The following is a 17211-nucleotide window of genomic DNA, read 5'->3' on the forward strand; positions in this document are numbered from 1 at the left end:
TTTTCCTCTCGTTACTTTCACGGACTTTTTCCTCTCGTTACTTTCACGAGCTTTTCATTATCATTAGCATAAATCGTTTAGTTTGGTTTCGGCAAGTGTTGATCTTATCATGGGCGAGCAAAAAAGAATGATGATGAAGACCCAGATCTTTGATGAAGCTTTAAGCTCCTTGAAGGAACATAGCTTCCTAGTTATAAAACAGTCTGCGATTCAAGTTTTCTATAGCATAGTTAGAAAAGTTGTTTCTATGTCTGACTGTAAGGAATGGTTTACCATTTCATTGATCGTTGATGTAAACGTTTTATGTTATGAATTAATGGAATAGCTACGTTTACCTTCAAAAAAATATAATCACAAGTCCATCTTATTAATTATTTCGTGCTAATAGATTTAAGTCTATCTATTGGTACATGTATATATACAGCACAGGTAATATCCACCCCTTGTAAGATGACTAGATGACTATTAACTGTTTAACTTGATTAAACAATTCAATTAATATGAGTGTTTGATTAATTAATTTTTTGTAACAACTTATTGCTCCAACACGCTAAAATTCAAAAAGCTAGTCAAAACAATTTTTTGAGAAAATCATTTAACATGTAATCAGTTATCAGCTATTTATCAAACACCCTCGTAGTCTAACCCAGCCACAGCCAAACTCCATTCTAGGGCGATTGACATAATCCAACCAAACCTCATTCAAGCACCATTAAGGATATTGTTGCATACATATGAATTCAAACTCCCAATCTCATTTATGCATAGCAATTTCAATTCCCATTTAGTTTAATTTCTTTCTCAAATACAGCCAATTGGAAATTAGAAAACCCTAATTAAACTACAGAAAGCCAAACTGCTGGTAGTGGCCCAGCCCCATGTATAATAATTGCGCACAAACTCTAGTGGGAAAGCTGGATCATGTGCATTGTTTATTGTCTGCCCTAAAATTGTTCCAACCTACTATATTACGTCACAGCACAACCCCCTTTGTCTTTAAATTCCAACCCTCCACCTCCATTTCCAAACGAAAGAAGTGCAAAATCTCTAATTCAACAAACCACACATCAAATTTCCGCCATTACAGACAAGTCTCGAGCTCTCTTAGCTTAGCAGGCAATCAATTTGGTTAGTAATGGCGGCAGAATGCACTGAAACCTCTGTTGTAAACCCTAACCCTAATTCCTCCGCGCAGAACTGGTGGCATGAAATCATGCATGCGAACTCTCTGTGCTCGTGGACCACGCCCGGTAACGGCGGCGGCGGCGGCGGCGGCTACGGCGACGGCGTAAGCCTTGTTGCTTCTTCCAATAATAACTTCCCGTGGCAGCACTCCAGCAATAATCACTCGTCGGAGTCGTCCGGCGAGGATGACGTCTCCATTTCGAATCAGTCCGTGCTCACCGCCGAGTCCTCCCGGCAGCTGGTGGACGGCGGCGCCGGGGCCTTAGCCGGCGAGTTGATTGGCGAAACTACCTCCGATCAAAACCATCTATGGAGTCACTTTCTCTTGTAAGTTGAATATTAATTGGAAAGTTTGATTATTATTGTATTTTCAAAATATTTAATTCTAACTTGTCTAAAATCTAGTCTAAGAAATTGGTAATCATGACTCACTATGATTCCCAAAATCAACACTTGATACCTTTAACATAGCGTGGATGCTAAAAATGTCATAATTAAAGGTGTCTAACCTAGCTAGCAAAAATATATATAGCTTGGATGTTGAAAACGTCATAAAGTTAAGGTGTTAGTGAAAACATACAACGTGGCTAAAAAAAACGTCATAAAAATTAAGTTGATTAGTCTGACTAGCGAAAACAGATAACGTGGACGCCTGTCTAACCTAGCTAGCAAAAATATATAGCGTGGATGTTGAAATTAAAACTTCATAAAGTTAAGGTGTTTAGCATAACTAGTGAAAACATACCGCGTGGCTACAAAAAACGTCATAAAATTAAGTTGATTAATTAGTCTGATTAGCAAAAACATATAACGTGAACGCTGAAAACGTCATAAAATGTCTGACCTAGTATAGCTATAGTCAAGTGGGACACTAGGCTATGTACTAAAACCTATATATCTTTTTTAGTGTTTGATGTTTATTGGAAACACTATTGATATAAATAAATTAATATAATCCAAATTAAAAATTAATTGCATGTAGAAGTGGAGGGAGCACTAGAGGAGGCATGGAGTACAAAAGTCATCATCCACAACAAGTAGTAGGAGAGGGCATGCTCAACCTATCATCATCATCCTCAACCAACTTGGATATTATGTCAAACTGCGATGACTACTTGAAGAAAATGGGCACCGCCGCCTACGAATTCAACCTCTCTACGGCGGCGCTCAAAGACCCCGGCGGCTTCATCAACCACCCATTCGGCGGCGGCGGCGGCCATGAAACCCAAAGACCGCCGGCCGGGATGCTTGATCATCATCATCACCAGCCGCCGCCGCCGCCCATGTTCGCCGCCGGACACCCTTGCGGCCAGTTGCATGATGTTTCATGCATTTGCAGCAACACCAACCATAATAATAATAATAATAATAATCCTTCTAGAGAGTTGAATGATTTCAGTGCATCTTTCCAGAGCTATTTTAGCAAGCCACTTCTGGATATAAATCATGAGTATAAGCCCACTCTCAAAACCTTGCAATACTTGTCTTCTTCTTCTCCTGCTGGTTATATTACTAAGAAAAACGCCGCCGCTGGCCTCCGCCCTTCTCCGGTAAGCTCCCTCCCACCTACCCAAATAATTAAATTTGTGACATACTATGTTTTTGTTTTTGTTTTTTTTTTTTTTTTTTCTGAGAGAAACTTGCAGTCACGGGGTGTACCGAATAAGCCCTGTTTTTTTGCCCATAGCTTAGCACCTGCCAGTCTTAGTAGGAAGACGAACCCATGACCTGACTCTTATTATACCAGTTGTTAGGATCAAGTGCTTACCACTACGCCAAAAATTATAGCTCTCAGAATGCGCAACTTTATTTCCTTATATACCGTCACATGCATTTTCGAGAGGCAGGGTATGAACTTTTGCCTCTACCTAATAATTCTTAGCCACTAATTACTTAGACTTGACCTTTTATTAGCCTCAGTCCAACAGAACTTTTGATTATTAAATCAACCATCTGATCGACTTGGTTGGGGTGAAATCCTATTTAAAATCATAAATTTATGTTCTACTGATTTATATTAAAAACTTATAATTAACTATAATTGTACTTTAATTAAGGTGCAGTCTAGGGCATCAACATGCAGCACACTGACCAGAAGCCATGGAAGGGGCCAAGGGATTGTTGGCAACGAAGGGAGGAAGAAGAAAACCGAAGACAACGCAGAAAAAATGAACTTAAAAAGGCCCAAGAATAATGATAACCCAGCTTCCAAGGTAATATAATCATTATTTTCACTATATATAAGTCCCTTGGCCTAATAGCTAAGAACGAAAAAGTGGAGTTTATTTAGTGACGGTCGATTTTATTACGTGTATATAAAACCCAGATCAGAGCTTATTTTGTTTGGGATTAATTGAATGTAGATGCAGGTGCCAAAAGTCAAGCTTGCGGATAAGATCACGGCACTCCAACAAATTGTGTCGCCATTCGGAAAGGTGAGCACCAAAAAGAGAAAAGTGAAAAGGTGTCCGATTATTAAACAACTAACGCTAATAATATTATAAGCCTGTTGTCGTGATCCATATGTTAACGATAATAATGTTGGGATTTAATGTGTGTAGACCGATACAGCGTCTGTGCTGTGGGAAGCAATAGGCCATATCAGATTCTTGCAAGAGCAAATACAGGTGACAACTAACACACCTAAATTAAAACACTATGTTGTTGTACTACTGTATGTATGTACTCAGTTTGTTATATATATAATGCATGGGATGACTTTGTAACGTAAGTAACGTTTGTGTTGCTACTTTTTTGCAGCTTCTCACCAACGCCTATGCCAAGAGTAACGCAAGAAAGGTAACAAAAGTACTAATAACAATTGTGTTAATTCGAGCATATTTTGAAAAATTATTGATTAGTTCAGGTAACTCCAGCCAAGTTGATCGGGTTTTTGGTTTGATAATCATAAGGTTTCAAGTTTGACTCTTAGTAAGAACGACCTATTGACTTTTTTTTGTTTGAATTGGTCAGCTATGGGTAACCTAGACTAGTTTACCTCATTGTAATCCATTACTGACTAGGGTCACAAACTAAAGTGTACACTCTCGGATAGTGGTTGTGGATTTTCTTAAAAATCCGTGAACATTATTAGGTCATCGATTATGACCTTTACAAAGTCAATTGTCCATCTTTGTTTTGGAGTGCCTAGACTAGTACCCTATCATCAAAATCAACTATGAGTAACCTACGCTAGTTTACCTCATTGTGGTGACTAAGGTCACAAGCTAAGGCACATACCCTCGAGTAGTGGTTGTGAGTTTTCTTAAAAATCTGTGAAAATTATTAATTAGGTCATTGATTCTGACCTTTTACAAAGTCAATTGTCCTGCTTCATTTTGGAGGGCCGCTGAATCCTGCATCCTGTCATCAAAATGTAACGATAACAGCTACGCAAGTATAAGAAAATAAAATTAGACATTTGAGATAGTGGTAATTAAGCATTTGATCTAACAATTGATATCTTATCATGTGATGCAGGATGTGCCATGGGGAGGGTTACTAGTGGATGGTAGGAAAGATGGAGGAGGAGATGCAAAGGTGGTTGATCTAAGGAGTAGAGGGCTATGCTTGGTTCCCATATCCTACACTCCTCAAATCTATCGAGAGAGCAACGCATCTGATTACTTGATTCCTACGTACAGAGGCTGCTTGTACGGATGAGTATATTATATTATATTGTTGTATGTATCCATTCATCCAACACAAACAAATTAAAGTAGCTAGCTAGCTGCCTAGTGAAGCAGAAGCAGAAGCAGAAGAAGCATTTCCTTTCTTTATATATACAGTGTATCACAGTTGATAATGATGATGCATATAATATATGCATGATTAGCGTTTAAGTGTACGTTCAACATGCAATGTATGGATTTCTTTACGTATTAATTAATTGATATCTACATCAATTTTGATACACTTTAAATACTCGAGTTTTAATTTGTTAATAAAAATAAGAAATAATAGATTATATATATATATATATATATATATATATAATTACATTCAGATAAAAACACACATTATAATTATTTAGAAGACTCAATCAAATCTACAAGTTTAAAAAATACAACACACAAGACTGAAACTCACATTTCCGCTACTACACAGATGCATCATTAGGGGCAGGGGAGTTATGCTGCAGGTACGTTTTCTAACATTGAGCGTCACCTGTTCATAGCTACTTGCTGGTGCCACTAGACCATAAGGTCTTTGGTCGATTTTTTAAAGTCAAAGATTTTTTTTTTTAATTTTCAAATATTGATGTAAAAGTTGGTGTTTTTATGATTTATTTTAAACATACATACACTCATATTCTAAATAAACAAGCGTAAGATGTGTCTAATTCTAACACTTATTAGTTAAAAACCCAACAAACTGTAATGAACAAGAGTGATTTTACTGTTTTTAATTCAATTTTACCATGCCACTATTTTTTTAAAATGGATTTTTTAAAGTATTTGACCAAAGATCTTGGTATCAAACTTTATGATATATATATACTTTATTGCAAACCACAGCAACAAGGCCTATTAGCTCAGTTGGTTAGAGCGTCGTGCTAATAACGCGAAGGTCGCAGGTTCGAGACCTGCATGGGCCATTTTTACCCCAAATCTTTTTTACCGTTCTTCTACGGCCCAAATTTCTAGGAAAAAAAAAACTTGACGTCAACTCCGGAGTGTACTAAAAAATTAATCCCCATATGAAATTCCGCCTGAAGATTTAAAAAAGCTAAAATTTCAACTTCAATTCAATTCAATTCCTCCGAAATCAACAACCACCAAAAGGAGCTATGCCGGAAGCGGAATTGCATTCCCCGGCGCCGCCGCCGCCAAACCCTAGCTCCGCCTTGTTTGTTCTCAAAGCACCTGCGCCGGCACCGCCATTAGCTGCGGTCAAATCTGAGTCTCCACCTCCACCACCTCCCAACGGCGGTGGCAGAGGAGGATTCGGTCCGCTTCTGTGGCTGCAGAGCCACCGGCCGAAGATAAGGGTGACGACTGAGTACGACAGTGACAGCACTTCGTTCCAGCACAGAATCTCGTGCAAGCTGCTGGACAGCTTGGCCAAGGTGAAGTTGTCGTTCCAGAATAACGGCAAGGGAGAGATTTCAGAGCCCCAAGTGGACTTGACTTCCAAGTACTTGTCCTTGCACTACGACGTCGAGGACCAGAACGCCATTGTCAAGGCTAATTTCGATGTCACTCCCGGCCTGCAACTGGAGGCAGTTCACGATGTCAAGGTCTTTTCACTTAATTTATCGTTTACTGATTGCCTCGTGAATCGTGATTTTGTTTCCCTCACTTCTAGTTTGATCAATTAGGGTACTGTACTACTGTTATGCACTTTTGCGTTCTATGTGATTTAACTGATTCTGCTGTCGCCTTTGCCTGGTATGACTTCCAAATTAGGTATAGATTATAAATCAGCATAGGTCAATCTCAATTAACTATTACAAATTGCATTCTGCATTTCTGCTTCACATGAAGATTTGATTGATTTTCGATTCACATTTGGCATTATGAAGTTAAATGCATACACTATGGAACTATTTGTTACCATTTTCAATAGTCAGCTTCAATCGTATGTGGTACTGAAATGCATCCAGCTTCTAATACCATTTTTTTTCTTTTTTATGAACTCATTTCCTTACCCTTATTTTGTATGATTTCAGTCTCAACAAGGACAGGTGGTAATGGTTGCAGACCTTGCGGGCCCTGCCTACAAGTTTGAATTGTCATCTAGTGTTCCAGCCATTGGCATGGTGAGGCTGATTTTCATTTTAAGGTTCCTATTATGGTTATAACATTATTGATGATTGAGAAAATTAGTGGAGTATGTCCTGTCAGTTTATTCATTTCATGTGCTTAGTTTCATTATATTGATGGAGTATATTCTAACATCTTTTTGGGGTCTTCAACACTTCACTAGACTTGGAGAGATTTGATGTGGGTACAAGTTCTTAGGCATATGCATGCTAACTACTCTTAGACACATTATTCACCATTAATCTCTATGCACTTCCGATTTGATCAAATACTTCTATGTATCATAAACATACATTATTTGGTGGTCAATATGTCTAGTTTTTCTTACTTAATTTTTTGTATTGATAAATTCTATTTGAAAAAAAAAGATATTAAGAGTTACATGTTTTGAAACTACATGAAAAAATACTATTTGTCTCAAAAGTCAGAATATATAAACCTTGAATGAAAAAATATATTAAAATTTAGTTAAGGTTAAGTTGGGTTGACCTTATTGAAGCAAATTATTGAGAGATAAAATGAGATGAACTATTATTTTCTCATTTGTTATGCACAAGAGTTTTAAATGAGATATCTCTGCTCACACAAGATTTTGTCCTTGTCATTGGCATGCTTGGATCAGTAATATTCATTTGAACCTTGACTTATCTTCATTTGATCAGCATGAAAATTTTCAAATATTTCAGTTCACTAAAACTAGGTCCATTAATCAAACTTAGTTTGTTAGAAGATTGGTTCATTGTTATACCTGAACCCTAGTAATGAATTTGTACTTATGGCATATCTCCTTGATTCTACAGCCAAGAGCATCCTTTAAGTTTCCCTATGGTGAAATTTCACTAGAGCAGAAAGAGGAGGAGGAAGAGGATGTAAAGAAAGTGTTTTCCATTAATGGAATCCTCAAAGGTCATATTTTGAATGGAATTTGCAGTGCTCGATACAAGGATGAAGATTTGAATTTAAGATACTGCTTCAAGGTAATCTCTTTTTGATATTCCATTTGAAGTATGCTCTTGCTCTATTAGTTTCAGGTAAAATGGTGGGGTTCAATCAATTGCATTTAGCTTATCATTTCTTCCTTCTTTTCCGTTCTGCTTTTGCTGGTTGTTGAGGATGCTAAATAAGATAATAAATGTGTTCCTTCCCTAACAGCTTGAGCTTGTGCTCCTTGTAGGCTGGTGGTGCTCATAATTCAATATGGTTAAGATTTTTTGTTTTATTCTTTTTCCTTTTGTTTTTCTTGCATGTGCAACAGTGTTACAACTGATTTTTTTTTATTTTTTAATTACATTTTCATTCCTCAAAAATGTTATGTGCCTCTTTACCTCTAAATCTGTTTAATATACTTGTGTGCCCAGGTGACAGGCTATTTTAATGTTAAAGAATGCTAATAATTCCTATTTGTTGCAGGATGAGCAAATGGCTTTTATTCCTAGTATTTCCTTGCCTTCAAATGCAGTATCATTCGCATTCAAGCGTCGATTTGGTCCTTCGGACAAGTTGAGGTGAATCCCTTTCTACATATCCTTCTCATTAAAATATATTTCATTTAGTTTAGTGTGTAAACAGTATTGATTATGACATCAATGGTGTATTGAGAATTTAAAGCTAAATTCAGTTTTAGTCTCTGGACGACAATGGTATTCTACTTTTAGTACTCAACTATCAATTTGGACAAACCGGCTATTGAAAATTGGGGAAAATGGTATTCCATTAATGGAAGGACTATTTTTATCCAATTTTCGTTAGTTTAGAACTATTTCTGTCCAAATCTCAAGCTTGGGGGACCATAGCTTTCCAATTTCTGTTTCAGTTATTAGAAATTGGACAAAATGGTCCTTCCATTGGGCTTAATATGGAAACCTAACGGAGGTCTTTTTTGTCCTTCTTCAGTTGTTGATGGACCATTTAATGGCCAAATTAATAGTTGGCTACTAAAAGTGAAATGCTAATCTTGTCACATGAATTATTTGTCATGGTCTTGTGACAAGATGTGTGGTGCAACCTGTATTTTACTTTGACACAGGAAAGGAATAAGATGTTTCAAACATTCCAGTTTAAACCTTTGTAAACAACCGTGTGCTTTGAAAAGCTACTCCCTCTGGTCCAAAGTATCTCTCTTACTTCTTTGTAGTATATTCTAAGGCTTATGGTTCACTTCATAATAATCTATTCCCTTGACTGTTGAATTCATTTTGAATAGTATAGCACATGAAAATCCTTCTTAATGCACTTTTGTTCTCATAAAAGTTTCAAAGTTTTGAAAATGTTGAACAGTAATTTTGGATCTTATCACTTCAAAATACCAGTCCATCTGTTCTAATTTGCATGACCTAATTAGTTTTATTAGGCATTTGAAGATATTTGGCACCTATGTGAAATATCTCTACTTTAAATACCTTTCATAACTTTTGGGAATTTGAACTTTATTCTGATCAGTATTATTAATACTTTCTTGCTAGTAAACTGATTGTCCAATTTGTGGCTAACTTTGTCCCAAGTACTCTAATAAATACATTCTCCCCTTATCCTGTGTATCCTGAGTGACTGCCTTACTGGGTCAGGTATTGTGATTTAAAGCAAATACTCCGTATGAATTTATGTAAAATATTGAAATTGATGGATTCTATAATTGTCTCTACCCTGTGAAGTAAAATACAAATTAAAAGGCACAATTGCACACAATATTTTTATTATCAATCACCATTGTTTGTATACAAGACCTTGTATTACAGAGTACTATTTTTGCTGTCAATTTCCCAACACCAGTCTTAGTTATGAATTCAAATGATGTTTCTTTGAATATGATATTTGTAGTGAGCTAAGCTTTAGCATGTTCTAACATAATTTTGAGTTGTTTGATTCAGTTACTGGTATAATTTTGATTCAAACGACTGGAGTGCTGTGTACAAACACACAGCTGGCAAAGACTACAAATTTAAAGCAGGTTATGATTCAGAGGTGCGACTTGGATGGGCATCTCTTTGGGTAAGTTGTCCTTGGCAAATTTAGCTCCTTTTATGGTTTTTACTGTTGTGGCTTGCTTTACTCCCCCTTTTAGAAAGGTTACAAATGCCAAGTAACGATACCTTGAGCCGTGAGGTTTAGGTACTTTCTGATGCTAGGAAATTCTTTTGGTAAGTTGAGAATAATTTTTGTTTTGAACATGACAGAGCATGCATTCAAAAAAAGCACATGCTAAACACGCCATAGGTCAACTAATTAAATATCATCAGTTATGTCTCTGAATTTAACTGGCCTCTAAGGTCAAAGCACACATTATTTCAAGAGATCAAAGTCAGAGGTGAGAAAGGAAGGCTTTAGGATCAGCTATAGTTGGGTGGGCAGTCGGTGTTAAGAAATGGTGCATATACTGATATACATGTACTTGTACACGTACACGTACATGTGCGCACTGAAAGGTTCATTTGATATGCCCATCGTAAAATGTATTGTTTTTCCTGCACTTGGCACTTGGCAACTACGAAATATTATTTACTACACCAAACTTTCCCATGTTGAATACTTTTTGTCTTTGTTTAGGTTGGAGACGAAGACGGTGCAGCAAAGACAGCCCCAATGAAGATGAAAGTCCAATTCATGCTTCAAGTGCCGCAAGATGATATCAAATCATCAACCCTGATGTTCCGCGTGAAGAAGAGATGGGACTTATGATATGATGTTGCTGTAAGGTAAAGGCAGAAATGATGCTTTCCTATCCTTTGAAAAGTTTAATGTAAGATGGGGCATTTCTATCAATACTTTTCCCCCTGCACAAAGCTTTAGACATTTTTCTCCCCCGCCCTCTACTCCCCCAGTTCGCTGTCACTATTTATGTGCAGATAATGCCCACTAGGACAGATTAGTTGGATATGACAATTGACATTTACTGTTGTATAAGGTGAAACATTGTCAAGATAAGTTTGAATCTTTTGTATGTTTAATCTTTCTTCTAATACTAATGAAACATTTGACAGAATCTGTTTGTTGTTACCACTGATGGGAAATACAGATATTTACAGTGTTTGCAAGTACAGCACAGTTGTTTTTAGAAAGGTAAAAAAAATGAGATCAGTGAAAATTTATTAAGCAGTAAACTATAATTATTTTTGGAAATAACTAGTATTTTCGCCCGTGCGTTGCACGGAATGGATTTGTTATAATATTTAAAGAATATTTGGATCAATATACAATTATATATATTATAACATCGAATATTATATAGCGCAATTGATGAAATTGATTGGATCGATTATGTTTTCTGATGTTTTCCTTTGAATTATAACAAATAATTGTCCAATTACCCGGACGTGGATAAATTTTTTTTATTATATATTGAGATAATAAAAATAAAGATGAAATTATAAAAAATTCTAATATTGAACGTGTACATTTATTTGATTATAAGATTAGTACAAAAATATTACTCAATTAATTGAATAATATATGACTTGTTTGTCTAAAATTATCTTAAAAAGATCTATAAGTAATATGACTTATATAATTATATTATTACTAAAATAAATAAGAGAAAATGACAAATAAATTAATTGTAATTATTATAAAAATAAATTCAACGGTCAATGCTTAACTTAATTATCATAATAATTATTAGGCAATTATTATTAGTCAATTACACTAATATATGTGTAATTATACTTTTATACTTTAAGTATATTCATTTTCCCCATATTGCATTTAGTTTTATCTTCCTCCTCCATATTTGAATGAATTAGTTTTGATTATTATAAAAATCTAACAACCCATGTTCAATTAATTTTTTTAAAGTTTAAATAACTTAGAGTTTTCAAAAGGAAAGTATAATTAACTATTAAAGTTTTTAAATAATTTTCAGTCAATTAGTAATATCCTTTTCTTTTCCCGATAAATGATTTTACTTTTATTAATAGTGTTGATACGTGAGTATACATATTATCAATTTATAGATATTAGTTAATTTCTATTTTACATTTTCTTAACAAATAAGCTTTATTAATTATTTGACCAATAAAATATTTCATTAATTGACTATAAAAGTTTAGGCGGGGAATGAAATAGGAGGATTTTACTTTTATATATTGTATAGAATATAGATTACGATCTTTTTATATTATAAATCAATTAGTAATATCATTTTTCTCGGAATAATGATCAAATAAACCACTGAACTACACACAAAACTGCAATTAGGCCATCGAACTCAAAAAGAATGCAATTGGATTCCTGAACTATATAAACTCATGCAATTAGAATGCAATTGGATTCCTGAACTATATAAACTCATGCAATTAAGATGCAATTGGATTCCTGAACTATATAAACTCATGCAATTAAGTTGCAATTGGATTCCTGAACTATATAAACTCATGCAATTAAGTTCAAATTGACATGTTTAAAAAAAAAGTCCAAATTGACCTGTTTACCTACAATTGTGATGACATGGTGGTTACTAATTTTAAAATAAACTTTTAAAATAATTTTAATTAAAATAATTAAATAATAATAATAATAATAAAATTTAAAAAAAAAAAAACAGACGTCTCCGGCAGTTCTTCTATTTTTTTTAATTATTAGTGCCGATTGTTATGTGTAAATTAATATCAGGCAACCTTATCTAGGAAAAATAAAAAGAATTACGTAGTAATATTTACCTAATTTTCGTTCCATTTTTAATTGATGATGTAGAATATTATTATTGTAATATTTTCGTTTCATTTTTAATTTCCGTTCCTTTTTTAATTTATCTTTAATATTGTTTATAATATGCCTTTATTATTTATGATGTAGAATATTTTTCTTTTTTTAATTAAATTGCAATGATATGACCAATTCCTTTTTCATTTTAGTTAATTATGGATATTTTTTTTATTTACAGTCAATTATTAATATTCATTTCCTTTTATATATTCAATCATTTAGTAACATCAGATTAATTTTTAGTCGATTTTTTTTTTATTTTCAGTTAATTAGTCAATTAGAATAATAAATCTTCTGGTATTTTTACCTAATTTCTGCTCTATTTTTAATTAATGATGTAGAATATTATTATTGAAATATTTTCATTCTATTTTTAATTTACCTTTACTATTGTTTAAAATTTAAAATATGCCTTTACTATTCTTATGTTTTTATATATAGTATAGATTAATATTATGCTAATTATGACGTCCATGTATTATGAATAAGTATGGTAATTAAGGAGTATATATTATAATTAAAAAATAATGTATATTTTAATTTCGTTTAATTATGGATGTAATATGTGTATGTTTAATTTTCTTTAATTTTATCCGTAATATATATGTGCATGTTTAATTTTCTTTAATTATGTCCGTAATATGTGTACCATTAATTTCTTTAATTGATTAGATAAAATTACGGCAAGTATAAAAAACCGTTTAATAAAAGTATAATGTTTGAACTAATTTCTCAATGACCATAATTATTAAGATTTTATTCCAAAATAACCATTAGCATAATTTTATATGTGTAATAATCTGATCATTGAAATAATTTACATAATTGTATGGACGTAATAATATGTGAATTAGCATAATAATACGTGAATTGAAATAATTATCATAATTTTGTTAATCTCCTCTAATTATGGATGTAATATGTGTATTATCAATTTCGTTAACTGATTTGATAAAATTTATATTACGAACAACAATATTAATTCATTAGTTGTCATAATTTTTGAGATTTTATTCAAAAGTAATCAAATGAAATGCACGGGTAATTGACATTATCTGAAGTAAAAATATATAAAATTATCGTAAGAATGAAATCTCTATGTTTAATGACCATAATAAATTTAGATGTTAAATATAGTGCAATTACCATGGATTATTTAGATGGTAAATAGTATACGGTAATTACCTATATAGATTAGCATATTAAACGGATTAACATATGAAACAATGTTATAAAAAAGGAAGGAAGCCTTTTAGATAAAATATATTAGGAATAATATTAATTAAATAAAATATCATAGGAATTTCTCAATTCTATATTTATAATTACCTTTATAAACAGATTTAATAGGAAAATTTAGTTACAAACTTATATTAAGAGTTATGGATTATTATTATATTATTATTATTATTAGGAAAATTATATTAAGAATTTTAGATTATTATTACTACGGAGTATTATTATATTATTATTATTATTATTATATTAACATAATAGATTTTAAATCGAGGCTACAAAATTTAATATTATTATTTCATTTATTCAAGTATAGTAATCAGCATTGTTTAACTAATAAGTGTGAATTAGTATTGTGCAATTAATGATAAAGATTAATAATAATTGGAATCAACAATCAATGATACAATGACCCATGTTTAGCTTCCAATGCACCATTTTTTATAAAATGAAGAATTGGAATGGTAAAACGAACAATTGGAATGAATAATTGAGGATTTATTCAAGTATAGTAACCACCATTTTTACCAAATTACATAAGCATCCGTAAATGGGGAAGATCAAGATTGCAAATTCTACAATATATAGATGAGCATCCGTAGATTGCTAGTTATTTTGCACAGTACAACTAAAAAGATGGATAGTTAAATTAGGTATTATCATTCAAAATCTTGTAATACAAAGTTACAATACAATGTTTTTCCATTAGAAATTACCAATCAAAGTAATGTGATTAAAATATATAATTATAGAAAACATTTGATTGTTCACTACAATCACTCTGAAAATTGTAATTTTACATACGTGATACGCCCATGGCAAAATTGGCCTAGCTACTTGAAACCTTATCAGCAAAAATCAAAGTATATTGAGCTGTTAAAATCAAACTAAATCACAGTACTACAAAATACTCTATGGAATGCAGACTACACCATAAGGATCTCCAACATGCAGAATGAATCAACTAAAAATTAAATCATACCGCATACCATAACAATTCTACGCGTGTTAAAGTTCGATCTTTGACTTCGTAGAATTACAGATTATAGATCTCTAACTAATAGTGAGAGCACAGATATTCGTACGTTGTGAGAGAAGAGTCATTTCTCATCATTATATAGTGGAGGATAAACATAATATGGAAGATTTTTCAAAAGGAAAGTATAATTAATTTTAATTTTATGTAAATATAGATGATTGACATGTAAAAATTTTACTACAATATTATATAATTTTTTCATTCTAATATAGTTAATTACATGTCAATTATATAAATATATATAGATATATAGATATAGATATAGATTATCATATCACTAATCACCAATCACCAATTAATTAATTAATATTAATATATATATATGTATATATATATATATATATATATATATTTATTTATTAATTAATATTAATATATAACAATATTACCATATCACTAATCACCAATCACCAATCACCAATTAATTATTCTTTTTTAAAATAATCACCAATTAATTAATTAATATTAGTATTTATTAATATATTATATATTAATATATTAATATTAAGAATAATACCATATACCATATTATCAATTATCAATTATATATCACCAATCACCCATCACCCATTAATATTAACAATATTACCATATTATCATATTATCATTATCATATATTACCATAATAATATTATAGGATGGATAATTAATAAAATAATAAAATAATAAATAAATAAAATAAATGATTTTACCAAAATACCCCTAAGTTTTGGGGGGAAAATTTGGGAGGAGGAAATTGTTTTTATATATAGTATAGATATAGATTTTACATTGAAAACGTTTTTGGGACAGTTTTCTTATTTAAGAAAATTATAATTGGATACACATAATATGTGGGTATTAAATTGGATAATATGTTAGTACAAAAGTTTGATATTGAACGCTTTTTTATCTAACATAACTGGATATCAAATTATACGTTTGAGTTATTTTCTTCATTAAGTTTGATGATAATTGTAAATAAAGTTGGTAAAACATGTTTCCTACTTTTCATTTTTTAAGATAATTAATTTTGAATATAAAATTTTGTCTTCCATTTTCTTTATATATATACACACATCTGAATTGGAAAAAAATAAAATAAAAAAATCACTACATGAAATCATGTAAAATGATAGCAAGCAACCCTAACTCCATCCGCAAAGAGCAACAATTGAATTCTATCTAGCTGATCAAGTTGGTAAGAGACTTATGGTGATGTCATCCAATTTATACATGCATTAGCTTCTTTATGAATATGCTCAGTTGAGTATACCCATTCACATTAATTTTCGTATAGTCTCAAACTCTCAACTAAGATGAATTTGTAGCTATCTATTTTTACATAAAATAATATTGCATCGGCTTCTATTTTTCATTCTACATACTACTACTATATGGCTATTTACTTGTCCCTCTCATTACATATATATACACCACGAACTAAACCATCCTCATTCCTAAAAGGAAATGATGGCAATTGTCACGCTATACATATACATACATATATATATATATATATATATATATATATATACACACACACACATTAGTTGAAAATTTGCAACTTCAACTACTATGCAAGTAGGCAACTTAGCTTTTGTTTTCTCTCTCTTTGACTTTTGTATTTTTTTTTTTACTTTTTTTTCTAATAATAGATTTAATAATTATTTTAATTTGAGAATGGGTTGGAATTGTATAAATGCACAAAAAATAGTAATGAATTGTAAATATACTAATACGACACAAAATGTATTTTTAAAATTGGAAGAGAATTATAAAGATAAAAATAATGTAACACGCTAAATACTATTTCAACCATTATTGTAATGAATTCTTGTATTTCAGAAATATTTTGTCATTTTTTCACTTTTAAAAGTGAGTCATATTATATTATAATTATATTTATAATCCACTATTATTTTCTTTTACATTTTTTTAATCTCAACTCATTATAATAATAATAATAAAAAAACAATATTTTACCTTTTCTTTAATGAGAGAAATGGGACCCACCTTGCCAAATGGCAATGCGAAGCTTAATGGTGTCAGATAAAATTTTAACCCCACCTTGACAAAACAATTGAACAATATTTTTCTTTTTAAAGTAAGAAATGAACAATATAAAATATTTTTAGAGGACATATAGTACCAATGTTTTAAACTAAGACTATCCTTATCCCAAAAATTTTAACACTTACAAAGAGATGTGACAATACTTTAGTGTAAAATATTTTTTTTTTATTGTTTACATGTCTTGCAAGCTTTCTAAAATAGAAAGCTTGCAAAGGACATTGCAAAGTACAAAAA

At 31.7% G+C, this 17211-nt stretch overlaps 2 protein-coding genes and 1 non-coding gene across 6 annotated transcripts; all 3 read left to right on the forward strand.

Moving 5' to 3' along the window:
• Positions 1-829: 829 nt before the first annotated feature.
• On the forward strand, positions 830-5090 carry LOC116014765 (probable serine/threonine-protein kinase ndrD). Of its 4 annotated transcripts, none has more exons than XM_031254715.1 (7): positions 830-1512; positions 2171-2735; positions 3243-3398; positions 3549-3620; positions 3747-3812; positions 3946-3984; positions 4666-5090. In XM_031254715.1, exons 1-7 carry the CDS (start codon positions 1136-1138, stop codon positions 4846-4848), a joined length of 1458 nt encoding a protein of 485 aa, XP_031110575.1. In that variant the 5' UTR covers positions 830-1135; the 3' UTR covers positions 4849-5090. The 4 variants fall into 4 exon arrangements, with proteins under 4 accessions (XP_031110575.1, XP_031110574.1, XP_031110577.1 ...); XM_031254714.1 differs by having other exon boundaries at positions 833-1512; positions 2168-2735; XM_031254717.1 differs by having other exon boundaries at positions 833-1512; positions 2168-2735; positions 3555-3620.
• Positions 5091-5708: 618 nt separating this feature from the next.
• Positions 5709-5782, forward strand: TRNAI-AAU. Its single transcript has one exon. It is a non-coding gene; the product is annotated as a tRNA-Ile (tRNA).
• Positions 5783-5902: 120 nt separating this feature from the next.
• Positions 5903-10929, forward strand: LOC116017441 (outer envelope pore protein 37, chloroplastic). Its single transcript, XM_031258026.1, has 6 exons — positions 5903-6424; positions 6857-6946; positions 7751-7927; positions 8361-8455; positions 9818-9938; positions 10494-10929. Exons 1-6 carry the CDS (start codon positions 5975-5977, stop codon positions 10623-10625), a joined length of 1065 nt encoding a protein of 354 aa, XP_031113886.1. The 5' UTR covers positions 5903-5974; the 3' UTR covers positions 10626-10929.
• Positions 10930-17211: the final 6282 nt, after the last annotated feature.

The sequence above is a fragment of the Ipomoea triloba genome, chromosome 4 (assembly GCF_003576645.1).
Source record: "Ipomoea triloba cultivar NCNSP0323 chromosome 4, ASM357664v1".
In the NCBI taxonomy this organism is placed as follows: Eukaryota; Viridiplantae; Streptophyta; class Magnoliopsida; order Solanales; family Convolvulaceae; genus Ipomoea; species Ipomoea triloba.